This window comes from Phoca vitulina, unplaced genomic scaffold, assembly GCF_004348235.1.
Source record: "Phoca vitulina isolate PV1807 unplaced genomic scaffold, GSC_HSeal_1.0 scaffold12, whole genome shotgun sequence".
Classification (NCBI taxonomy): Eukaryota; Metazoa; Chordata; class Mammalia; order Carnivora; family Phocidae; genus Phoca; species Phoca vitulina.
In genome coordinates this window covers 40,473,980-40,499,555 of record NW_022589715.1, presented here as the reverse complement: position 1 = coordinate 40,499,555, position 25,576 = coordinate 40,473,980, and the positions used below count along the sequence as shown (strand labels likewise).

The 25,576-nt window shown below is 37.6% G+C and overlaps 1 protein-coding gene across 12 annotated transcripts in view; it reads right to left on the bottom strand.

The window, feature by feature from the left end:
* Positions 1 to 208: 208 nt before the first annotated feature.
* Positions 209 to 25,576, bottom strand: part of LOC116636302 (ankyrin repeat and SOCS box protein 3) — a 163,960-nt gene continuing 138,592 nt past the window's right edge. For 4 of the 12 annotated variants that reach the window (XM_032410991.1, XM_032410993.1, XM_032411005.1 and 1 more), the window contains 3 exons: positions 24,232 to 24,489; positions 18,228 to 18,361; positions 211 to 2,316 (listed from right to left, as the gene is read on the bottom strand). In XM_032410991.1, coding sequence (XP_032266882.1) covers positions 2,111 to 2,316; positions 18,228 to 18,361; positions 24,232 to 24,489 — 598 coding nt within the window. In that variant the 3' untranslated portion in view covers positions 211 to 2,110. Of the gene's footprint in view, positions 2,317 to 18,227; positions 18,362 to 24,231; positions 24,490 to 25,576 lie in introns of all 12 variants that reach the window. The other 8 variants (XM_032411001.1, XM_032410999.1, XM_032411000.1 and 5 more) reach the window with 4 other exon arrangements.

The window sequence follows — 25,576 nt, the reverse complement described above, 5'->3', positions numbered from 1 at the left end:
TAGGGCAGAGCTTATGGTTCACACTAACCAGAGGTATCATTTTGATCAGAAGTTGCAACTATAGGGGCGCCTGGGTGGCTCAGTTGGTTAGGCGTCTGCCTTTGGCTCAGGTCATGATCCCAGGGTCCTGGGATTGAGCCCCGCATCGGGATCCCTGCTCAGCAGGGAGTCTGCTTTTCTCTCTCCCTCTGCCCCACCCCCCTTTGTGCTTTCTCTCGCACTCTCTCTTAAACAAAACCTTAAAAAAAAAAAGTTGTTACTATACCTCACTACCTGTACATACTTTCAGATCTCACTGAATCCTTGCCGTAAGTCATAAGTCATAAATATTTTATTATAAAGTAATCTAGAAGAAAGATACATTGTATACAGTAAGTAAAATTATTCATGTTTTAAATAGCAGGGGCTTTTAAATGTCTCTGAAATACCCATTTTCAGATTTTTAAGAACAAGAGCTCAATGATGTTATGGATAGTTTAATTTTTATTACACATCTGAACATGAACAAAAACACATGAGAAGACTCACCCTCAAATGTAAACATTCTATGTGCATTTGGCCCTAATAATAAACCAGTTATGTTCAAAATCGGAGACCTAGGGTTTGGAAAAATAAAGAGTAGAACAACATTTAAAAATTACTACATAGTAAACACATTCTTGGAATTTCTTTATTAAGTATCAGAATTTCCACCTGGTTTTCCATATCTACACTAATTTCTGCTATATACCACATTCAAACTCTATCTCCACCCACAGGCAGCAACTACAGCTCTAATTTGCACTGAGTTCAGTCATCCCTCTGGACCTTAACAAGGCTCCATCATTTGGTCTGTCTTCATCACTGCTTTTATCAAACAGCAAAGGCCTATCAGGGATGGATTTGGCTGACACACTCCCATCTATTTCAGGCCACAGGATCCCATTAGGACAGAAGACTTGCCCCTCCTGTGGACCCAATTTCTAGCTGTCTATCATGACAGTAATGCTTTCATAAACTTTCTTTTAAGGTTGGTCCCGACAGCATCTTACCACAGCTCACCTGATCCAGGGTTTAGTCTTCTCTGACCATAGATTTCATATTGAGCATCTGGAAAACCAATAAGGTGGTGTCTCATTAACCTAGAATTCTGAGGTCTAAATTTCATAGGATCAAGGACTATGTGATAACCTATCTAGACAATAAAAGGAAGAACACTGTAATATTAACATAACTGGCAATCATTGCTTCACAGGATCAAAGCTGCCCTCAGATTTGGAGGCTGAATGGAGCTCAAATGTTTTAGTTGATACTAAGTGACTCAGAAATACATAGCTTTCTTTCTTTAAAGATGGTGCCACAGAAATGCCCCTCTCAGTCTCCTGATTTGTATTCTAAATATGGTAAAATCCTCCTTCATTTCAGTACTGACCTAATTTTTTTCAACTGAGCCTATTTTTGAGTTTAAGTCTGTTCTTGCCTTTGCAGAAATGGGAGTTTCTTTCAGCCAAAGAGAGTATCAAGGAACTGTGGGGGGAAAACCAACAATAACAGCAAAATTATTCATTTTCTATTTTCTTTTTTTAAAAAAAAAGTTCTCCCCTGAGTTTATCTGTGAAAAGCCAATGAGTAGAAATTCTTCATAAAACTGACTGAATTAAGAGATGAGAATGGAATATAAAATAGTTTTTTATAAACATAAAAGATAGTCAACCTCAAATAAAGTAATAATAATAGTAGATTCAACCCCATTGTGTGTGCACTTCCAGGAAAGTTTCATGCATTCCATTCTAAGCTCCTAGCCCTAGGCAAACACAGAATCATAGGCGGAAATATGCCACGGTTAGCACTAGAAGCAGCATCACAGAATAAAGCAAAAAATGGTTCAGTAAATTAATCTATAACATAAAAATGTGCTGGTGATGAATCTGTAATAAAGTAACATAAGTGAGGTTTACAGTATTTTTTTACCAGAAAACCCAATTGTAAACATTTGCATTAAACTACTGCCACCCCCCAAACATAACTAACCACACAAACAAAAATCATCTTTTATGACTATAAAATCATGAAGAATTTGTACTGCATGGCTCTTTGTTTTGGTGGTTTTCAGAGTAAGACATGAGCTGCATTAAGTAGCTTCGCTGATTTCTCCATCTTGAGTAACTGCCAGTTCTGGAACTTCATTCATCCTCAGAACCTCTGCATAGAGCAAATAATTATGTAGGCTTCTGGGAAGTGGCAACTGACAGATAAAACTGTCAGACCGTAGGTGTTCTGGTTTTACACTGGACCGAATTTCCAAACGACAAAGGTGGGTGAGGGACGGAACAGAGGCTGGAGAAACAAAAAAAGGAAAGATGAAAAAATTTTTTAATTTTCTTTTTTAAATTTTTCCAATTCTTTGGAGAAAGCATATGTTACTTAGATTACTTTTGAAAGATTTGTTGGGTGGGGATGACCACAACAAACTTTATTTATTCCTTTTATTCTTTTTATAGCCTTCACCCGGCTCCTCTCTCCCCAGCTCCTGGCCACACATTGAAAGTCGTTTCAGGGCCATATAAAACTAAATGTTCACATTCTAAAGATGCGGCAATACCAGTTGGTACTTAAGAAATGGGTGAACTAATTTTAGAAATGATAGAAACTTACAGCAGCAAATACCATATCCTTCTGACTGTTGCATTGCAAATGGTCTCTAGACCAACCACATCAAGTGAATGAATAATTTGCACAAGTTTTCCTCTCTTTATCCATGACACAGAATGAAAATTTAAAACTGACACAGAGAGAAAAGGAGCACTTATTGAGTACCTGCTATGCCACACCCCCATACACCTCACAAACATTATCTTTCCATCTTCATTAACCCTATGAGATATATATTATCACGCTCGTATAGAGGTAAGAAACAGAGGTCTAAAGAGGTTTACAGAACTTTCCAAAGGTTATACATCTTGTACACGGTAGAGCCAGGATTCAAACTCAAGTGCCTATGACCCCAAAGCATGCACGCACACTTAAAACTGCTGCTGCCAAAAGCTAATTGCCAATTAAAGGACGATACAGATGTATTTAATTAAGAATCATAAGATAATATTTCAGTTTTTAAGATGAGAAGTGTTAACTAAAGAAGGTAATGTCGGGGCGTCTGGGCGGCTCAGTCAGTTAAGCGTCTGCCTTCGGCTCAGGTCACGATGCCAGGATCCTGGGATCGAGCCCTGCATTGGGCTCCCTGCTCCGCGGGGAGCCTGCTTCTCCCTCTGCCTCTGCCCCTGATTGTGCTCTCTCGCTCACTGTCTCTCAAATAAATAAATAAAATTAAAAAAAAAAAAAAGAAGCTAATGTCCACAGAAACTGAGGGTATTAAAAACGACTATTGGTTTTATGTGTGAATCAAATCTAAAGTCTTTTATTAGTCTAAGAAATCTTTTATAAATCCTCAAGAATTTTAACAATGATTAACAGACCAGGATCAGAGCAGCAGCAGCAAGTACTACCATCGGGAGCCCAGCTGGTATCAGACCAGCTGGTCTGACTCCAAGGCCAGGGTTCTGTAAACTAATAGCCTGTAGGACCTGCCATTCCAATTCTCTAACAACTTCAACACCTTCCAAACCACCAAAGTTAATCCATCATGTAACATTTTAAAGATTTTATTTATTTATTTGACAGAGAGAGACACAGCGAGAGAGGGAACACAAGCAGGGGGAGAAGGAGAGGGAGAAGCAGGCTTCCTGTGGAGCAGGGAGCCCAATGCGGGGCTCGATCCCAGGACCCTGGGACCATGACCTGAGCCAAAGGCAGACGCCCAACGACTGAGCCACCCAGACGCCCCTAGCTAGAGGATTCTTAATGCCTCACCAGCTTCTCTGACTTGATAGATCACCGACTTACAAACTCCTCAGGCTGAGGACAGCTCCTCTGGCTGCCCCACAGCCTCCTGCAGTGCCAACAAGCCTTTCCAGGCCATCTGACTACACCACTGTAGCACTATCTTCAAAGCTAAAAAAACCATTTATTTGTTTATATGTATATGTATGTATATGTAATATGTATGTGGAAATGTAATCATTTGTGATCAAGCCCTCCTTGACCAGTTACACATTTGCTATGAGAAGTTTAAGTAACTTGCCCATGGTTGACACTGTACATCAACAAAATAGCTGATATTAGATCCAAGTGATTTGACTCCAAGTCTAGGGTTCCTTAAAGTGTGAAAAGCCCAAAATAATTCTCTAACATCTTCTAAACCACTGAAACTATTCTAAGTTTCAGAAGATCTTTCCATGTCACAATACAAAAAAAAAAAAAAAGAGTATACTCTAGACATTGGTTACAATTTTAATTGTACCACTTTCATTTTTCTCCTGTAAGCACAATAGATCAATGGCATCATGAACAGTTAGAGGGAAAAACTATATTCACTTGAACTGAAGGGAGTCTTTCATCTGCAGATTATTAACATAGACAATAATATACACCTCAGTGACATCTTAGTTTAATATGCCATTGAATACTAAGGGAACTTTATAATCATATATGCAATATTTCAAAACTCACAAAATTCCTATGAAAGTTTTAGTGATGCATAGTATTTCCAGATGTGTTACCACTAGACTGAGAGAAGATCAAGCCATGCCTTGAATTTATAATACGAAATAGCCCAGAAGCTGTACATATGTAAAAATATACTTTCATTAAAACCAGATTTTAATTTGTTAAATACGTCTCTGTCTTCTTGGATTATGGCACTGATCATAGCCTAGAAAATGATGTCTGAAACCATGCTATACCTTTTTTTTCATTTTTTAAATTTTATTATGTCACCATACAGTACATCATTAGTTTTTGATGTAGTGATCCATGATTCACTGTTTGCGTATAACACCCAGTGCTCCATGCAATACGTGCCCTCCTTAATCCCTCCTTAATACCCATCACCAGGCTCATCCATCCCCCATCCCCCACCTCTCTAAAACCCTCAGTTTGTTTCCCATAGTCCATAGTCTCTCACGGTTCTTCTCCCCCTCTGATTCCCACCCCCTTCATTTTTTCTTTCCTTCTCCTAATGTCCTCCATGCTATTCCTTATGTTCCACATATAAGTGAAACCATATGATAATTGTCTTTCTCTGCTTGACTTATTTCACTTAGCATAATCCCCTCCAGTTCCATCCATGTCGATGCAAATGGTGGGTATTCATCCTTTCTGATGGCTGAGTAATATTCCATTCTATATACGGACCACATCTTCTTTATCCATTCGTCTGTTGATGGGCATCTCAGCTCCTTCCACAGTTTGGCTATTGTGGACATTGCTGCTATGAACACTGGGGTCGTGCTATACTTTTTTTTTTTACTTTTTTATTGTTATGTTAATCACCATACATTACATCATTACTTTTTGATGTAGTGTTCCATGATTCATTGTTTGCGTATAACACCCAGTGCTCCATGCAGAACGTGCCCTCTTTAATACCCATTACCAGGCAAACCCATCCTCCCATCCCCCTCCCCTCTAGAACCCTCAGTTTGTTTTTCAGAGTCCATCGTCTCTCATGGTTCGTCTCCCCCTCCGATTTCCCCCCCTTCATTCTTCCCCTCCTGCTATCTTCTTCTTTTTTTTTTTTCTTAACATATATTGCATTATTTGTTTCAGAGGTACAATCAGTGATTCAACAGTCTTACACAATTCACAGCGCTCTGACCCAATCATATTCAATTTAGTATATTAAACCTAGTTTATCTATAGATCCATTAGCAGACAAACAACCTTTAACTTTTCATTCCTATACAGAATTCTTCAATTTTGTTCTTTTTGTTGTTGTGTACCGACAGAACAATCAAAATAGAAGGCTACATGTTATACGAAGTTTTATTAAGATGAAAAATGATAAACTAAATCCTACAATTCTTAATTCATTATGCTTATTAATGCCAACTTTACTATAGCACAGAACTACATGTACATCATACATACCCACGATCTATATTTTCCACAACCAATCATCTCTAGTCTGCCCTCCTGCCAATATTGAAATGATCTATCTGCCTGCACTATATTTCTATGGTTCTTCTGCATGGCTTTCCACATCAAATGTATTCATTTGACTTCTGGGCCATCTAGGACAATTTATATTTCCATCATTAATATACTGTCTTTCTGGTTGGCTTCCATCCTTTGTTCCCAGTCTTTCTTAGTTCACTAGTACAGTCTCTCTCTGTCTCTCTCTGTCTCTCACTGATTACAACCAAAAACTCTAGACAACATACAAAAAGCAATTACCTGAGGGTTCTGAAAAATAAATAACAGACAGATTAGGGCAGGAAATCAAAACATGGAGAATGACCAGTGAACAGCAATAAATAAAATGAATGGAAAGAGCACCATACAGTAAAAAGACCTGTCTGGAGTTCAGAAGCCACTATTAACAAGTTGTATGACCTTGGACAAGTCATTTAAATACTTTGACCTTGAGTTTTTCCTCTGTAACATGGGTATAATGCTCCATCTATAAAATGGACATGATGACACCTCTCTGCATTGAAAGGTTGTTGATGAGGTTCAAGTTAGAACACATTTGCAAAAGCATTTTATAAACTATAAAATAACATACAAATCCTAGACACCATCTAATCTAGTGATCTCCAAATGTTTTGACTGCACACCCAATGAGGGAAAAGTCTTTCAGTAAATAACCCCAATGTGTAGATACTTAATATGTATATACTATTAAATTAACATTATCTGTACTATAAAATACATAAAATTAAAAGAATATGCTAAAATAAGATATACTTTTTTAAAGTGTTTATTATTTTACTTTTACTAAAAATATTAATAATATTTTACAAGAGCAAGCTGATTGACTAAGCTTTATAAATTTAATCCTTAGTGATTTGGCAATTCCAAGATTTGGTTCTAGGTCCAGTTTATTTCGATACTTGGTTACAAGGGCTGATGTAGCTAAAAAAATATCTTACAAAAGGATGGGGACCAAATGGGAGGAATACACTGTAGCTTACCTGAACTAATCAGGATACTATCCGATCCCATCTACCAATTATACATTAGTTTTTATCAAAATTTATCCAGTAAATTTCTATTTTTTCTGTTATCAGTTTATAAGCTAATTAGAAAGTTTGGCTTCTCTTAAGGAGTTGATCCCATTTACAATTGCACCCAAAACCGTAAGATACCTAGGAATAAATCTAACCAAAGAGGCAAAGGATCTGTACTCAGAAAACTATAGAATACTCATGAAAGAAATTGAGGAAGACACAAAGAAATGGAAAAACATTCCATACTCATGGACTGGAAGAACAAATATTGTGAAAATGTCTATGCTACCTAGAGCAATCTACACATTTAATGCAATCCCTATCAAAATACCATCAACTTTTTTCAAAGAAATGGAACAAATAATCGTAAAATTTGTATGGAACCAGAAAAGACCCTTAAAAGCCAGAGGAATGTTGAAAAAGAAAAGCAAAGCTGGTGGCATCACAATTCTGGACTTCAAGCTCTATTACAAAACTGTCATCATCAAGACAGTATGGTACTGGCACAAAAACAGACACATAGATCAATGGAACAGAATAGAGAGCCCAGAAATGGACCCTCAACTCTATGGTCAACTAATCTTCGACAAAGCAGGAAAGAATGTCCAATGGAAAAAAGACAGTCTATTCAACAAATGGTGTTGGGAAAATTGGACAGCCACATGCAGAAGAATGAAACTGGACCATTTCCTTGCACCACACACAAAAATAGACTCAAAATGGATGAAAGACCTAAATGTGAGACAGGAATCCATCAAAACCCTTGAGGAGAACAGAGGCAGCAACCTCTTCCATCTCAGCCACAGCAACTTCTTCCTATACACATCGCCAAAGGCAAGGGAAGCAAGGGCAAAAATGAACTATTGGGACTTCATCAAGATAAAAAGCTTTTGCACAGCAAAGAAAACAGTCAACAAAACCAAAAGACAACTGACAGAATGGGAGAAGATATTTGCAAATGACATCAGATAAAGGGCTAGTATCCAAAATCTATAAAGAACTTATCAAACTCAAAACACAAAGAACAAATAATCCAATCAAGAAATAAGCAGAAGACATGAACAGACATTTCCGCAAACACATCCAAATGGCCAAAGGACACATGAAAGTACATGTACAACAAGTACACAAGGACACATACAAGTACAACATCACTTGGCATCAGGGAAATACAATTCAAAACCTCAATAAGATACCACTTCACACCAGTCAGAATGGCTAAAATTAACAAGTCAGGAAACGACAGATGTTGGCGAGGATGCGGAGAAAGTGGAACCCCCTCCTACACTGTTGTAGGGAATGCAAGCTGGTGCAGCCACTCTGGAAAAGAGCATGGAGGTTCCTCAAAAAGTTGAAAACAGAGCTACCCTACGACCCAGCAATTGCACTACTGGGTATTTACCCCAAAGATACAAATGTAGTGATCCCAAGGGGTACATGCACCCAACGTTTATAACAGCAATGTTCTCAATAGCCAATCTATGGAAAAAGCCAAGATGTCCATCAACAGATGAATGGATAAAGAAGATATGGTATATATATACAATGGAATATTATGCAGCCATCAAAAAAACCACCTGAAATCTTGCCATTTGCAACAACGTGGATGGAACTAGAGGGTATTATGCTAAGCGAAATAAGTCAATCAGAGAAAGACAATTATCCTATGATCTCACTGATATGAGGAATTTGAGAAACAAGACAGGATCATAGGGGAAGGGAGGAAAAAATGAAACAAGATGAAACCAGAGAGGGAGACAAACCATAAGAGACTCTTAATCTCAGGAATCAAACTGAGGGTTGCTGGAGTGGTGGGGGGTGGGAGGGATGGGGCAGCTGGGTGATGGATGTTGGGGAGGGTATGTGCTATCGTGAGCGTTGTGAATTGTGTAAGACTGATGAATCACATACCTCTGAAACAAATAATACATTATATGTTTAAAAAAAAAAAATAGTAGAAAGGGAAAAATGAAGGGGGGGAATCAGAGGGGGAGACAAACCATGAGAGACTATGGACTCTGAGAAACAAACTGAGGGTTTTAGAGGGGAGGGGGGTGGGGGGATGGGTTAGCCCAGTGATGGGTATTAAGGAGGGCACGTATTGCATGGAACACTGGGTGTTATACGCAAACAATGAATCATGGAACACTACATCAAAAACTAATGATGTAATGTATGGTGACTAACATTAACATAATAAAAAAAAAGTTTGGCTTCTCTACGTGTTTATTAAATGCATTCAAAACCCAGGGAAACGGTTTCCAAGTATTTTAAATGTGTCAATATGAGAGGTTTTCTAAGTAACACACATTGTTTTTGGCAAGAAAATCACTTAACAATAGAAGTATTTCCCAGTATCTGTTTTCAGAATCATCTCCCCAAGCAAAGCTTTCTTTCAGAAAGTGGTTTCTTTCTCACTCAGTCAAAATGTCATCTTTACCTTAAATCAACAGAATTTTTAGAAAATATACACTAGGTTTCACACTACTAATAACTATTTATCTCCAAGAAAAAGAAGATTAAGAAAAATTAGAACAGTGGTATTTTAGCAAAAAAAAAAAAATGTATATAATCCATCTTTAAGTTTGAGGACTCTTAAATATTGTGGTCATAGGAGAATGAGCAAACCTCTATATGTATAAACAATTATTGTGGTCACTCCTATCACAATATAAAGTACTATAAAGACTCTAATATATTTCAAAAGTCATGTTTTTAGGAAGTTATCCACCACGGTATTACTTTGTGCTGTTCCGGTTCAACTTCTTTGCTGTGTTAGCCTATTAATGGTGTAATAAACTCATTTCATGAATGATGTTATCTCCATTTCCTAACATCTACAGAAAAGTAAGCTGCTCCATCAGTAGTCATTCTTACACAGATTTTCCAAAAAACATTTTTCTAACCCATACGGATTCGTAAGTACAAAGCATTGGGCCATATGTGTTCAGTTGGGGGGGGGGGGTCGGGGGCAGGGACGAAAACTCAATTCTTACAACTACATCACTAGTAGAGAAAAGACAAAATGAAAGAGAACTTAATCATTGATAAGCAATTTCATCTTCCTCTTTCCCACCTTTAGAATGCCTCTCTGGAGCCTGGAATATTTGCAAATTACCAAAATCATCAAAGAAAGAATGAATCATGGTCTCAGAATCTCCTAGAAAATGGATATTCTCCTAGAATGGATATTCTTCATTACCCTACCCTGTTTAGGGTATTATAACACAGTAATCTGAGACAAGAGGAAAAAATGAGACTCAGTATTATAAAGCAAATTTTAACTGCCTCTAAAACTTTTCCATAAAGTTCTCAGGAACCCCCATTCTACCATAAACAAACTCACCTCCATCTAGAACACTGTAAAGAAAACTCTCTCCACCTCTGTCCTCAGAGAAGCCTGATCCTTCCAGGGAAATTAACTTCCTTGACCAATTTCTCACATAGAATTTTCTCATTTTTCCACCCCTGTCACACCTACCACAAAGTCTAGGAGGCAAATGTAGCATTCTCATGGTTCTGCACCAATTCCAGATCCATGGCTTTTTGTCTTTAAATTCCAGCATACACTACCGCCTATCCTTCCAGACTCTGCTCTCCCTTACTGCCAATATACCCAATCTTTAATATCATGGAGACCTCAGGTCCCCCAACTCCTCCTGCTGCTGATCTATCCTTTCTCATGTCCTTTCCTATTCAGACTAGATTCCAGAAGGCCCATCACTTATGTTATTTTATCATCCTCAATTCTTCTCTATCTGCTCTGACAATCCCCAGGATCAATCTAACCACTCTCCTGCACCTCAAGACAGAGAAAGTGAAGCGATGCTAGGAAAAAATGATCCCATAACCATATGAGCCAGTACCACTTACAACGTCTATCAGGTCTGTAGGGTTGCACGGGACCTCCTTCTCTGGCCCCCCATTCATTTCCCACAACAACCATTCTCAACCATCCCATTCCCACCCCACTGTCACTTCAGTCTCCTCAGCATCATTTCCTTCCTACTTCAAAGTGAAACAGGAGGCCTTCAGGGCCCTCTCTCTCTGAAGGCCTAGTTCTCCAACTATAAACTTATCTTGAACCACACCACCTTCTTCTCAAAGAAATGGGCCTATTTAAGGCTAATCCCATCACCTTCTGGCTTATCTGAAACCTTATTACATAAATAATCACTTTTATCTATCCAAATCTTTAATGTTGTTGTTTTTACAAACTGAGACCCCTTAATCTATAAAACACGTCAAGCCTCTGCCATGATCCTGCTTCATTCCCTTTAGCCACTGCACTGAAGAACTATGCTCGCTTTATTTCTTCATTCATAAATTCTGTCAGTGTCTAACACAAAGTTGACATGTAATTAAAGAATCCACTCACTAAGGAATTAGTGGATATAAACAGCGAGATTTGTAAATGTCCACCTATAGAAATACTTATGTGACAGCTTCTCCTCACTGAAGACTTCTGCCTGTGGTCCATATTTGTAACTAACTAAAATTATAGACTGAATGATTAAAAATTCTCAAATGAACAAGCTATCAGGAGTTAAAGCTTCTATTCTAATTGCCTTTCCACCTTAAAATAGATATTTTGGGTCTAGAAAATAATTTTTTGTTTTAACTGGTATATAGCTGTCCCTAGGGTCCACCTGCACACATATCCAATGCAGTACACATCTAGGAGGAGTAAGATGGTCTTTCAAATAATATTGGTGACCTGATACCTGGAATACTTTTAAAAATTCTGTTTTAACTGCTCTAAGGCAACATTTTCTCCTCTCTTAGCTTACCAACAGATTACTGACAACATCAGAACAGTTTTAATGACAAAATGTCCCCACAACTATGGCTACAATCTATTAGTACCTAGTTTAGTAAGAATTTCCCCACCACACACACACACACACACACACACACACACACACCCCCACGTGGATTAGTAAGAAATGCTATGTGAAGCTACACTTGGATTAGTAAGAGGCTGTGTGAAGCTAAAATTATAAATGGGCAGATGGAATCTTGTTAAAATTTTAAGTTAACTATAAATTTCTCACTAAAAAAAACTAAAACTAAGTCTGGCTCTTAAATCTAACAATAAGGGCAGTCTGTAGTACATTTAAGGCATGATTCTGCTGGAGTGATAAAGGCCAACAATATGGCTGGAATCTTGGAGGTCAAGTTTCCTACTCTATATATAGAAGATCACATGTTTAATTTTTCAAGATGAAAGGCAATTACTGTTGGGGTTCTTAGTGATAATGCCTCAAACCAGAGGAAATACCTCTAGGGTTAAAAACCACTGTGGACAGTGGCTTCTGAGTCTCACCAAATACTGAGCTTTATTCTGTGGGCATGGTCCCTGTAACTAGACACAATACACCATTTTTCCTGTAGTTTTAAAAGCACAACTCTTTACTCCACGTATTTTCCTGATCCCTATCAAATTTAGAAACCTTTTAATTTACTGAATGTTTTATCTGAAAACTGCAAGTTGGGGTTTTGCAAGTCAGTATTTAAAATCAGAAGCAGGTGGGTTTTAGTTGAACTATTCCACCACACAGCATTTGTATAAATACTCATTACCAAGTACACTACTACATTATCTGTAGCTTTTACTGACCTTTCCTTGGACATGGACTCTGGGGCAGGATTTAGTTATGGCTTAACTGGGTTACAGGCTATGTTGTACTGTGATAACATATAAATACTAAAAACCAGTATCTTAACACAACAAAGGTTTATTTCTTCCTCATGCAAAATCCTCCTCGGTCCAGGTGATTCTCCAGGGCAGGTGCCTGAAATGACAACTAAGTGTTTCAGCTTACTTCCACCTTGGGTCACCACCATCTCAAACATGCGTTCACATTTCCTCAGTAAGAGAAGTGAGAGCACAGAGAGCGCACACCCAATGACCTTTGACCACTTACACCATTCACATGATAATGGAGGCTGGAAAATTCAGTCTTCCTGTGTTCCAAGGAAGAGGAATGACAAAATCCATTGTAAAAATTATGTGAGGTAGGTTCTATTGAAGAAACCAAGGCTCAGAGATATAAGTAACTTCTCTATAGCTAGAAAGTAGTGAAGGTGTGTCTATTTAATTCCAGAGCTCAAATCTTTAACCATTTTACTTGGCCTGATGTCCATGCAAAAACTGAATCATATCACTACCATGAGTGTCAAAGTAGCAGAGGAATTAAAACTCTCCATTAGCCTGAAATAAGGTTGTGCCACCCTCCCATCTTTTTAACAAGTAACTTAATGATGTAAAAGATACATCGCACGGGGCATCTGGCTGGCTCAGTAAAGCAGGGCATTCTTGATCTCGGGGTCAGGAGTTCAAGCCCCACATTGGTGTAGAGATTACTCAAAGTAAATAAATAAATAAACAAACTTAAAAAAAAAAGATATATCTTGAAAGATGTATCTTCAAGAAATGAGATTCACCTTTTGCACAAGATACATGCTCTTGCTATAGATAACAGAAAAATGTTCTTTTAAAACTGGATACATTTTATTACCTTAAACTAGAAATGGCTTGAGTAGACAACCGGAATGCCAGTTAATTATTACCAGAAAGGTATACTTCAAACTTACACCATGTTATATGTCAATTATATTTCAATAAAGCTGGGGAAAAAAATATTACCAGAAAGGATTATAGCTATTGCTAAATTTAAATTCTGTTTCTGGTAGTTATTCCTCAATTTTTTAAATGCAAATATAACACTCTCTTAAAATAAGGTGCTACATGTAGTCAGTTTGGTGTACTTACTGCAGGCAGAGCTTTATCATGAAGAGTACACAAGGAAGGAACATTGCTGCAAACCACAAGTACTGTTCAAAGTTTCAAAGGAAACTCTGGTTGTGGATACTTGCTCAGCCCACCATATTTAGCAAGGAGTCCTCATAATATTCTTTGGGTTTCACAAATAGAACACTTAACCTATCACAAATCAACCTTTATTTTCCATTTTTGTTTCGCTTCTACTTTGAAGCTCGACTATCTCTTAAAAATATGTTCTCAACTCAACCTGCATGCAACACAAAATAGCTGTACTCTGATACTTCTAAGGTAGTATAATTTTAGATTCACTGCTAACTACTACTATTATTACTATTACTGAGTTGAGAGGTGCCTGCCTGGCTCAGTTGGAAGAGCCTGTGACTCTTGATCTTGGGGTGATGAGTCCCAGCCCCATGTGGGGTGGACAGATTATGAAAATAAATAAATAAATAAATAAATAAATAAACAAACAAACTTAAATTAAAAAAAAAAATTTTTTAAAGAAATTGAGTTGAAAGATACAATATTCAGAGAGAACTGCTGAAGTACATATAGGTCATCCACCCCTCCAGATATTACAAATCCAGCCCTGGTCAAGTCAGAGCAACAGATACCTTAATACCTGGATGACAATGTACTGATCCCTTAAGAACTACTTTTATTTAATTATAGTTTGGTATGATAGCAAGAGCCCACAATGAAGACTGGTAAAATAAAGTCCCAAGAAACCATGGCTGTCAAGATATTGTCTAGAAAACTGTCCATTATGACATCCAAGAATATCAGTACTTCTGAGCAATAAGTTTGTTTTATATTATGAACTCTGTAACCTAGTGTCAGTGACTAGAGAGCTTAGTCAGAGCCAAACTTATAGCCTATCCACAGACAAGTTTCAGATCACCATGCTATATGCTCTCCCTGACTCCATTTTATATCCATCCCTAACATTACTTTTCATTTTTCTTTTGCTTTCACTTTTAACTTCTGCTTTACTGTTTTGTGATAATCTACATGTACAAACTACTTTAAATCCTTTTTAGAACAAAGCAGAAGAACACTGAAATGAATAGATCAAGAGAGTTTCCTGGGGCCCTTTTAGAACCTTTGTAGAATCCAGATTCATATAATACTCTGGATAGAATTGTACATATTTGATCATTACAGGGGGGATGAACTAAGCCAAGTGCTTTCATCCCTAAGAATTTAATTACTTAGACTTTATCTTGGACAGCTGGCCAGCGATTGGCAAATTTTTTGATTAAGAAGTCTACTACTATATCGTTAAAATGATGTTTCTAAGAGGTATATCTATAAGGCACATGATTTAAAAAATTGTCATTAAAGCTGTGAACTTTAAAAATAAAAAAAAAACTAAAAATCTTAAAAAAAAAAAAAGCTGTGAACAGGCAGTAAATTTTACCTGGTACACATCTCCTTTCTAATGCAAAACAAAACAAAACAAAACAAAAAAAAACTTCTTGAAGACAAATCTGACTTAATGATTAGAAGATGAGCAGCAAGGGAACTAGTTGTCTTTTTAATTTATAAACTACCAGAGCAAGTTGCTATTTCTTTATGGAGGAAAAAGGTAAGGAAAGGAGAGTTTTGACCAAGTACATGGCATCTCCAAGACCTGAAAAGGGCCTAAAAAAAAAAAAAAAAATGGAGAAAATTCTTTCCTTAAGATAGATTCTAGTATACCTAATGAGCTATGGAGCTGAAATTATGTGGGGGCTCACTAATAGTTGTAGAGCTGCAAGAAGCATCTTTTCCAAAAAATTTAAAGAAATATATTGACAATGTAGTTTCTACTACCATCACAAGTTACTGGAAAAGGTGGGTAAAAGTAAGACTGTCATACATTTGAGTAGTCAAGAGTTGTTTTTCTGGGTTCACTCCCATTGGTGTTAAAAACATTGGCCATGCTTCTGCTCACCAGAAATCCTGCAGCTCAAGACCCAAATAAAGATAACCTATATACAGAAATGGAGTGTCAGGGTGCCTGGGTGGCTCACTGTCCAACTCTTGATCTCAGCTCAGGTCTTGATCTCAGAGTCATGAGTTCAAGCCCCTAGTTGGGCTCCATTCTGGGCCTGGAGCCTACTTTAAAAAAAAAAAAAGAAAGAAAGAAATGTAGTGTCCTGAAAACTGAAAGAAAAAAGGGAAGCTGAGTATATTGAGAGAGAGCCTTGAACTACAGAAAGGAAGAAAAGCATAATCCTACTGGAAATTCAGACAACTGAGTAGATGGGCATATCTTTTCCTCAGCCTTACTAAAATCTGACATTAAATGGCTCCCATTACCTGCAGAAGAGGCACCAATAAAAGTATACCTTGAGAGACCAATATAACTAGGAGGAAGAATGCAAGCTTTTCCTAAGTAGTGTGCAATAAGAACAGGGTTAAAAAGGCTTTCCATGATAGGAATTAAAAAGCCTTCCTAAAATTGGACAACCCAAGAGACAATGTAGATGAGTTTCTCAAACTCAGCACTACTGACATTTGAGGCCAGATAATTCTTTGTCATGGAGGGCTGCCCTGCACATTGTAGGATGTTTAGCAGCATCCCTCACCTCTACCCCCTAGATGACAAGAGCCCCCTTATCAGTTGTGACAACCAATAAATGTTGGCAGACATTACCAAATATCAGGGGCAAAATCATTCCTGGTGAGCACAACTGCTGTTGATGAAACAAGTAACAAAGAGCTGCCAAGAATAACTCACAACTCTGGGTCAGTAGCTCCCAAACCATTCCACTTCTCAAACCAGGATACAGAAGGAACAGGAGGACTAGTAGGAAAAATGACAAGTTCAAATTTTGGATATGTCAAAAAAAAAAAATTTTTTTTTTTTGGATATGTCAAAATGTGGGATACCAAGTAGAGATGTACAAAAGGCAATTGGATATATAAAAATGGAACCAAGAAGTTGGCCAGAAAAGCATTAGCTACATTAGTACCTCTGAGAAGGACTTTTGCAAATCTTCAGCCGAAATAAAATCCTCTTAAGAGATAATGATTATTACCCTAAACAAGCTCTACCTAGTGACTAATTAAACAAGAAGCCCTTGATGGATTTAGTCTACTGCAGGGTAATGTACTCAAGCACAATTTTTACCTTCATCTGGACAAAGCTGCCATATGTTAAAGTCTTCAGAGTAAACTCTCACATATCTTTACTAATTGATACCTGCAATAATTTTCCCATTTGGCATATGCTCCCTCATTTGACTTTTGTTCCCAAATCCATTGTCCCATATTCTATTTTGAATAGATACTTGTTCTCTGCTGCTTCAGATACATAATTAGTAAAAGAAGATGCAATTCTCAACATTAAGAATTAAATGCAAGTGAGTTTTCCAACAGTATCATTAAATAAATTCTGTATGAAAAGACTCAGACTCCAAACATTACTTTTTTTCTTCAATAGAAAATTTTCTTAAGAGTTTGAATACACCTCAGTTCAAGAGTGTATTTTCCTGAATGTCTGTTTTTGATTGAGAAAATTTACTTAAATGTAATTTTCCAAGAAATTACAAGACACATTTCTACATATGCATAAGTTCACTTGTTAAAAACCTACTCAACGTGTTTTATGAAGAGCTACATTTCGTGCAAAATAGCAGTGAAGAAATAATTTTCCTAACTTAAGACATATAATCTGTTTAAGAAAATATAGTTAAAGTAAAATAAATCTGAATAAGGAAATAGGAATACTTTGCAATATATTATGTTTAGTTTAAACTAGTTTCCTTGTGTAAAATCTTCTACTGTATGCTTTTTTTTAACTAGCTTAAAAATTTTTAATAAGTGAGAGGAAGTTGAGAATTTGTTTTAAAACAGTCATTTAAAGTATCAATCAATTCACAGAATTTTCACCAAGCTCATCTTGATAGTTATACCAACACATTGGCATGCATTCAGTAAGAACAGGTATAAATAAGGGATGGTCATACTTCCTTTTAGAGATGATAAATTATTAAAGAGAGAACACAAATCCACACACACTCCTAAGAGGAAAATTAGGTTTAGCATTTTTCTGATCACAAACTAAATATTCGCTAACAACATTTTTAGGACTCACTTTTGTTTACATAATCCTTACTAGAAATAAAAGGATACCATTAAATAAAAGTATCAGTAAATACCTGTTTTTTGTTATATGTCCTTTAAGCTAAACTTACCAAATCAGATATGATTTTTGCTGAAGGAAATTACTATGATCCCCCACCACCATTACCACAGCCCCATCCTTTCCCCACATAAAGAAAATGCAAATGATGCCCAATTTAATATATGTTCTCCAATGACTCAGGTCACTTAAAATTATAACATAGCTAGAGGAGGAAGAGAAGAAAAAGTAGTGAAACATGTTTAAAATTGTACTTTCTTACCAATATGTTGCTGCAGAGCCCAAGAGGAGTTTGAGGCACGAGTAGAGAGCATCTTTTCAACAGTTGGAGGAAGCCTTCTCCAATTGGTAAACTCCAAAGTGAAGATTAGGATGTCATCACTGACTGAGTCAATCCTATATTGGCAAGATGTTAACATACCATTAGACACAAAAGGGTTCATCCTGAAAACAAACACCACACAACTATTCTTACAACATCGCAGTATAGAAGGAAGAGCGAAAACTGCGGCATAGAAATAATCGTGTGACTGGAGGCAAGTTCAGTGGATACGAATAATCATCTACAGGTTCCTATAAGAAAATGAATCGACTATGTGTATAGTTGTCCAGTAGATGACCAGAGAATCTCTACACTTGTAGAGGACAGGAACTTTCCTTCCCATTCCTCAGCAGCAGTGGTAAGAAAAAGAGAGACAGTACCAGCGTCATCAGTGGATTTGCCATTACCTCCTCCTACCCGAACCATCTTGCTGACCCTAGACTGGTCACCCTCACAGACTCACAATTTAACAGCCCTGAAAGGATAAAGCCCAAACACCCAAAGTTAACTCTAAACTGAATATATATGGGAGAGATGGCCTTTTTCTGTCCAACTCTCAGGCACGTACAATTGTTCCCCTCTAGGAACCTTCCCCACTATAGATTCACTTCTAAAAGATGTACCAAAATAAGTTTTGTCTTTAAGGACTGAAAGGTGTTCAAGACAAACAGTTCTTCCTCTGTTTTTTCAAAATAATATCAAATTTTTCCTACCAATCCAGCCAGAGGAGACTTCCCCCAAATTTTATAAGCACTTGAATCCTATTGAACAGAGCATTAGTCTAAGAAAAGTTCTGGTTTCTAATACCACCTCTACTACTTACAAACATGTTGCCTAAATTCTTTAAGCCCTAGATTATGGTCTCTAAAATGAGAATAATACTTAACCTGCCTATTTCAGGGGACTATTGGTGAAAATAATACGAAACAATATAGTAAACATACTTTTAAGACAAAAATGTTACATAAATATTTGCTATTACTAGAACTGGTCTGAAATTTTCAGTATTGCATTTTTGATAGGGCTTAAAACATTATACACATGAAATTTAGTCACAGCTTAAAGGCAACTCCAAATTCTAACAGGATTACCTATCTTGTACTCAACTAGATACTCCCCTACTCTATCACATTGTTTGAAGAAAAGTAAAATGATTAGGGCTTCTGGTAATTACTTCAGAAATTCTTTCCAAGGTTGCTTTTTTGAAGACATTACTGGGCAAGGACTAAAGAAGGGGAAAAAATAGAAGGAAAGGAAAGAAATTGAGTAATACTCTCAACATGTCATCTCAAAGATAACTTAATTCTTGTAATTCAGGGTCAAAGTATCCTTGAAATGACTGATTAGAGAGTATGAAAATTATTTCCCAAATTCTTTTTTTTTTAAAGATTTATTTATTTGACAGAGAGAGAGACAGCGAGAGAGGGAACACAAGCAGGGGGAGTGGGAGAGGGAGAAGCAGGCTTCCCGCGGAGCAGGGAGCCCTATGCGGGGCTCGATCCCAGGACCCTAGGATCATGACCTGAGCTGAAGGCAGACGCTTAACAACTGAGCCACCCAGGCGCCCCGATTTCCCAAATTCTTAATTCTCTAATATGCAAGCATATATAAGAAAGAACTTAAAGTGTAGTACAAATGCTTTAGGAAAACATTCTACTTCTTGGGAAGCTCTCAGTGAAATCACAACCTATCAGGAAATACTGAGAATAAATAAAATGATAAAATATACTCAAAAGCAAACAATCCCCTTGACTTTCTAGTACCCTGTACCAAAGGTTACTTAATTCTAACTCCTTATTTCTTTTTTAATGGTTTCATTTTTCTGCTTAAGTGTGCTTTAAGTTTCAGTGTGACCAAACACAAAGTCATTTTTATGCAGTTATCTAAACACACACGAGAAATAAATCTGTTTATACAGCTTTAGTTAATATAATGGTGAGTGTATTCTACCAATGCTGATAATGCCACTAAAAATGTATTGTTACTGTACTACATTGACCATTACATTGTACAAAGCAGTTGTACAATCATAAACAAGTGACAGTTAATCAACTAAATGCAGAGATGACATTTACTTTCTACTATTCACCTATTACATTTGGGCAGGGGCAGGGGGGTGGTGTACCTAATCTTGCATTTAAAGTTGAAAAAGTATTTCAACTCTGTAGATTATATTGTGACAGGCAATTATTCAGCCAGATACATTTTTTTTTTTTTAAAGATTTTTATTTATTTATTTGAGACAGAGAGAATGAGAGAGAGAGAGAGAGAGCACATGAGAGGGGGGAGGGTCAGAGGGAGAAGCAGGCTCCCTGCCGAGCAGGGATCCCGATGCGGGACTCGATCCAGGGACTCCAGGATCATGACCTGAGCCGAAGGCAGTCGCTTAACCAACTGAGCCACCCAGGCGCCCCCAGCCAGATACATTTTTTAAGACTGTTTAAGGCAAGCAATACTAGGAAAGACATTTATAATTTACATGACAAAGATTAAGCAACAGACTTACGTGTGATATAAATAAGATACAACCAAAATCCACTTTAACAACATACTGGAATTTTTATGGGAGAATTTTTCTTGTAACAGCTCTTTGAATGTAAATTTGATCAAAGAAAGCAAAACATTTATCATATTCAGCATAAACACTAGCTTTATCCATTCAATACAAGATCAGTGAACAAAAATTTGACGATGTTAAGCACTTTCATTGCTAAAGTGAAATTTTCCATTGTATTTTTCTAATGAATATAAAGTGACTAAAGTTACTCCTTTGGAGTAAAATATATATGCAAGTGGCATTCTCAGTTCAGACAGTTGAAAGTTTTACAATTTACTTCAAAATAATTTGTAGCTTACTGGTTCTCAACTCTTTTCTGTCCTAACACACCCAATGAATACAGCACACAGAAATATGACAATAAATGTAACACACACATTCTTTTTTTTTTTTTCTTTTAGAGAGAGAGAGCACCACCCTGGGGCGGGGGGAAGCAGATGGCAGAGGGAGGGGGAGAGAGAGAGAATCTTAAGCAGGCTCCACGCCCAACCTGGAGCCCCCAGAGTCCGACACGGGGCTCAATCTCATGACCCTGAGATCATGACCTGAGCCAAAATCAAGAGTCAGGAGCTAAACTGACTAAGTCACCTGGGTATTCCATATAACACACAAATTCTTAAACAGACTATTCACATGGGGAGAGGGAGGGTCCTGTATCAGGACTGGGGAATGGAAGAGCATATTTTACAAAGCCTTCTGGGAGAATAAAGCTAAATAATTCCCTCTCCTTCCAGCAGTCTAGGTGGTTGGCTGAGGAGGCAAGGAAAGGGGGCAATGTTTAATTTTTTTCCCTTATAGGTTCTTCTTAATTTAGGAATAGGAAGGAGCAGGAAAAGTTGGCATATATCCCCCCCCAGGTTTGCAAGGGATTAAGGTAGCTGAAATTAAGTGATGTAACTACAGGATCCATGTGGACACACAGGACTAAAGCAGCAGAGGACAGTGGTTAGAAAGACAGACTTGAGCCACACTACATAGGACAGCCTAGGTTCAAACCTAAGCTCTAGCACTAACTAGCTGTGTGAGCTTGAGCAAGTATGTTAAACACTCTGGGCCTCAATTTCCTTCTCTGTAAAATACAGATAACAGTATCTACTGTATTCTATATTAAATGAGTTAATACAGTAACAAATTTAAAATAGTGCTTACTTAGTGTTGGTTAAAGAAAAAATAAACCAGAAACTAGAAGGGAGTGTGAAGGCCAAAAGTAATGGACAAGTAATAGAGTCGAGTTAGTATCCTCAGTGGAGGAACACAAAGAGTACTGCTGAGAAGAGCGGGGGTGCCGTGAGGACAAGCACCAAGCTGCGGACACACTGTCAGGGCTGTCCACAGCTACCCCACATGCTGGCCTGGATTTATAGCAGCAGTTGGAAAGTGAATCCTAGAATGGTGAGAGGCCACTGCTGCTAGCTGTCAGGAGCCCAACACAACCATACAATTCACTAAGCTAATAGTTAAGTGTACTTAAATAACTTTGTTAATAGCTAGATAGAGCATTCCTTAGCAAGTGTTTCTATCTCAGTGGTGTGTGTGTGTGTGCGTGCGCACACACACATGCACATGTACAGGGAGTGTAAGACAAATAAGCACATACAAATAACTTTTAAAGATCAGTGATCCTCGGGGCACCTGGGTGGCTCAGTCGTTAAGCATCTGCCTTCGGCTCAGGTCATGGTCCCAGGGTCCTGGGATCGAGCCCCGCATCGGGCTCCTTACTCAGCGGGGAGCCTGCTTCTCCCTCTCCCACTCCCCCTGCTTGTGTTCCCTCTCTCGCTGTGTCTCTCTCTGTCAAATAAATAAAATCTTTAAAAAAAAAAAAAAGATCAGTGATCCTCAATGAATTGTCAATAATCTTTATATTTCATTCAATTATCTAAAAAACACAATGGATTTCTATGAAATTTTACTGAAAAGATATAGAGAGAATTACAACAATGAGTATCTGACAAACGACTGGATATTAGCTAGTGGGGAAAGGAGTAAATACAATTAGGTACTCAACCTGTTGTAAAGCTAGAAACAAAAAAGTAAAATGGGAATCAGAACGTGTATCTCAACTTTGTTTTTACTTCTATGTTCCTCAAACAACCTACCAGAAAGCAGTTTTTCCTTACAAACCACATATCTGAAACACTTAGTATCAAAAGGGATGACAGCCCTAAGCATAAAACCTCTACTTAGTAAAAATTCCTGAATTCTATATATTTTCAGATGTAATAAAAAAGTGGGATACTGGGATCCTGCCAAATACAGACCTGTTCATCATATGCAGATAGAGAAGCCACCAAGGGAAAGATGGGAGTCCCCAGAAGTGCAAACTAAACATACAAGTAGGGAACACTAACGGTGCCTGCACGAACCCCAAAGAGAATCTCTTTTCTAACAAAAAACTCAAATAACAAGGTATCTTTAAAGCACTTTTCTGCTGAAATGCAAAATCTAGTATTTGACTAAACATTATTTTAGTGAATGCTAGTTTTTGAAGCACAAAAATGAAGCCATCTAGATGTTTCATTGAAATTTTATATAATACCCTTGGTCCTCCATTTTCCTGGAGACTTTCATTCTATTTTCTCATTTGACTTATCAGGCCAACAGAGTTCTTTCATTGCTACAATTACCTTCTCAGTTCTATCTAGACACTTAAAACTTTTGCAGAAGTTGGAGGCTGGCAGAAACAATGTCCTCTTCTTGCCCAAGAAAAATCCTGACTCAACTTTCATATATCATCAGCTACTTTAGAAATTAGTATTTATTAAGGGAGACCAAGTTCAAATAAACAAGATGCTATAGGACAAGAGTATTGACTCTAGTAGACTAAGGGACAACAGAAATCTCCAAAGCAGGGGCGCCTGGGTGGCTCAGTCGGTTAAGCGTCCGCCTTCAGCTCAGGTCATGATCCCTGGGTCCTGGGATAGAGCCCCGCATCGGGCTCCCTGCTCCGCCGGAAGCCTGCTTCTCCCTCTCCCACTCCCCCTGCTTGTGTTCCCTCTCTCGCTGTGTCTCTCTCTGTCAAATAAATAAATAAAATCTTTAAAAAAAAAAAAGACATCTCCAAAGCAGCTACAACCATTTTGTCACAGGCATTTTTAAGAGCATGAGAGATGGCCTAAGTAGAAAAAATAGCCCTCTCCAAAAATCCATCCTCCCCTACTCCCTTCCAGTCACCTCTTACCTTTTATTAGGACTCTTACATTCAAGCTCACTATTAGCAGCCCCCAACTCCGTCACCCCAACCTAGCCATCATGTGCAAACACACACACACACACACACACACACACACAAGCCCTTCTCCCAACATGGGAATCTTAAGAAATTGGGGGAAATTGAAGGTAGTATATTCACTCAAAAAGGAAAAGTTTCACTATGGTAGGATTTCTTACCATGAGCTGCATAGCAGATTCAGTGGGTCAAATCCAGCAAGCAGGAGAGATGGCAGCCATTCCTTATATTTTGTCTGTGCTTTAATCGCATGACTTATAAATTCAGAAATATGGTTCCACGGTGCCAGTGGACAACCTTTCTTCAAAAAGTAGCGAAATACTGAAAACTTCTCATACTTCAGGCAGTATGCCAAATGAAGTTCATTTAGTTGGGCTCCATATTTCAAAAGAATATTCACAATTCCAAAAAATTCACAGCTCCACCACAAGAAAGAAAGAAAGAAAGAAAGAAAGAAAGAAAGAAAGAAAGAAAGAAAGAAAGAAAGAAAGAAAAGAGAAGTTAGACTTTTATACAAAAAAAAATCTTACAAATAGTTAATAGTACCTACACCTGGAAAATAAATGGCAGATGGGATAGAGGAATCCTGTGACATGTGTCAGGGAGGAAGAACTTCCTCTGCCCTATGGTCCTTCTAGTTGGACTTAGAATCAAACTGACATGAGACAGATTAACAAGAGAAAATCAAATTTAATAGGCGTTAAGTATGGAGAATCCACATAGACATGAAATTCCAAAGACAAAGAGGCAACATGACGCTTATATGAGCTAAGGAGAGGGACAGGGCCTGAGGATACGAAGGGGAGAGAGCTCATTAGCAGGAAGGTGAAATGAGGGGTTTCGAAAAACAAGGTTGTCCTATTATGCAGACGAGTTCCTTAGGTAACGGGAAGTCTCTGATAATAGTACTCTTCCCCCGTTGCAGGCTCCCCTTTCCAATGTAAAGTTAGGCAGTTATGGGGGAGGCAGAGAGCTTTTCTTGCATCTGCTGGATTTTTATTACTTTTAACTCAAAATAATCTTTATGTCAAATGATACATTTTGGGGCCTCTCATCCTGCACCCCCTCATGTGTCTAGTGAATTGAGACTAGGGTACTAGGGGAAAGGGAGTATTTTACTGTTTAATTTACACCCTCCTGCATGGTTTTTAATTTTCAACTATGAACAGGTAGTGCACTTAGAATTTAAAACATTTAGCTTAAGTAGATAATTTTTAAAAATTACCATTGACAAATAGAAAACTCTTCTCAAACTGTGGTATTTTTGTACAATTAAGTATCTACAACAAAATACTTGGAAGCAAAGTTAATTAACAGTGTCATCAGTCCCTAAAGACAGAGGACTCATTCTAGGAATTTCCAAGATACCATTTCCTTTAGCAAGAGTCTTAGTCAATTTCCCTTTTATTTTTAAGTTTATAATGGTAAAAACAAGAAAAGTTTTTTTATGAACAAAAATTTAACTTACAGCTTTATATTTTTAAATTAATCTTCTTTATCAAATAC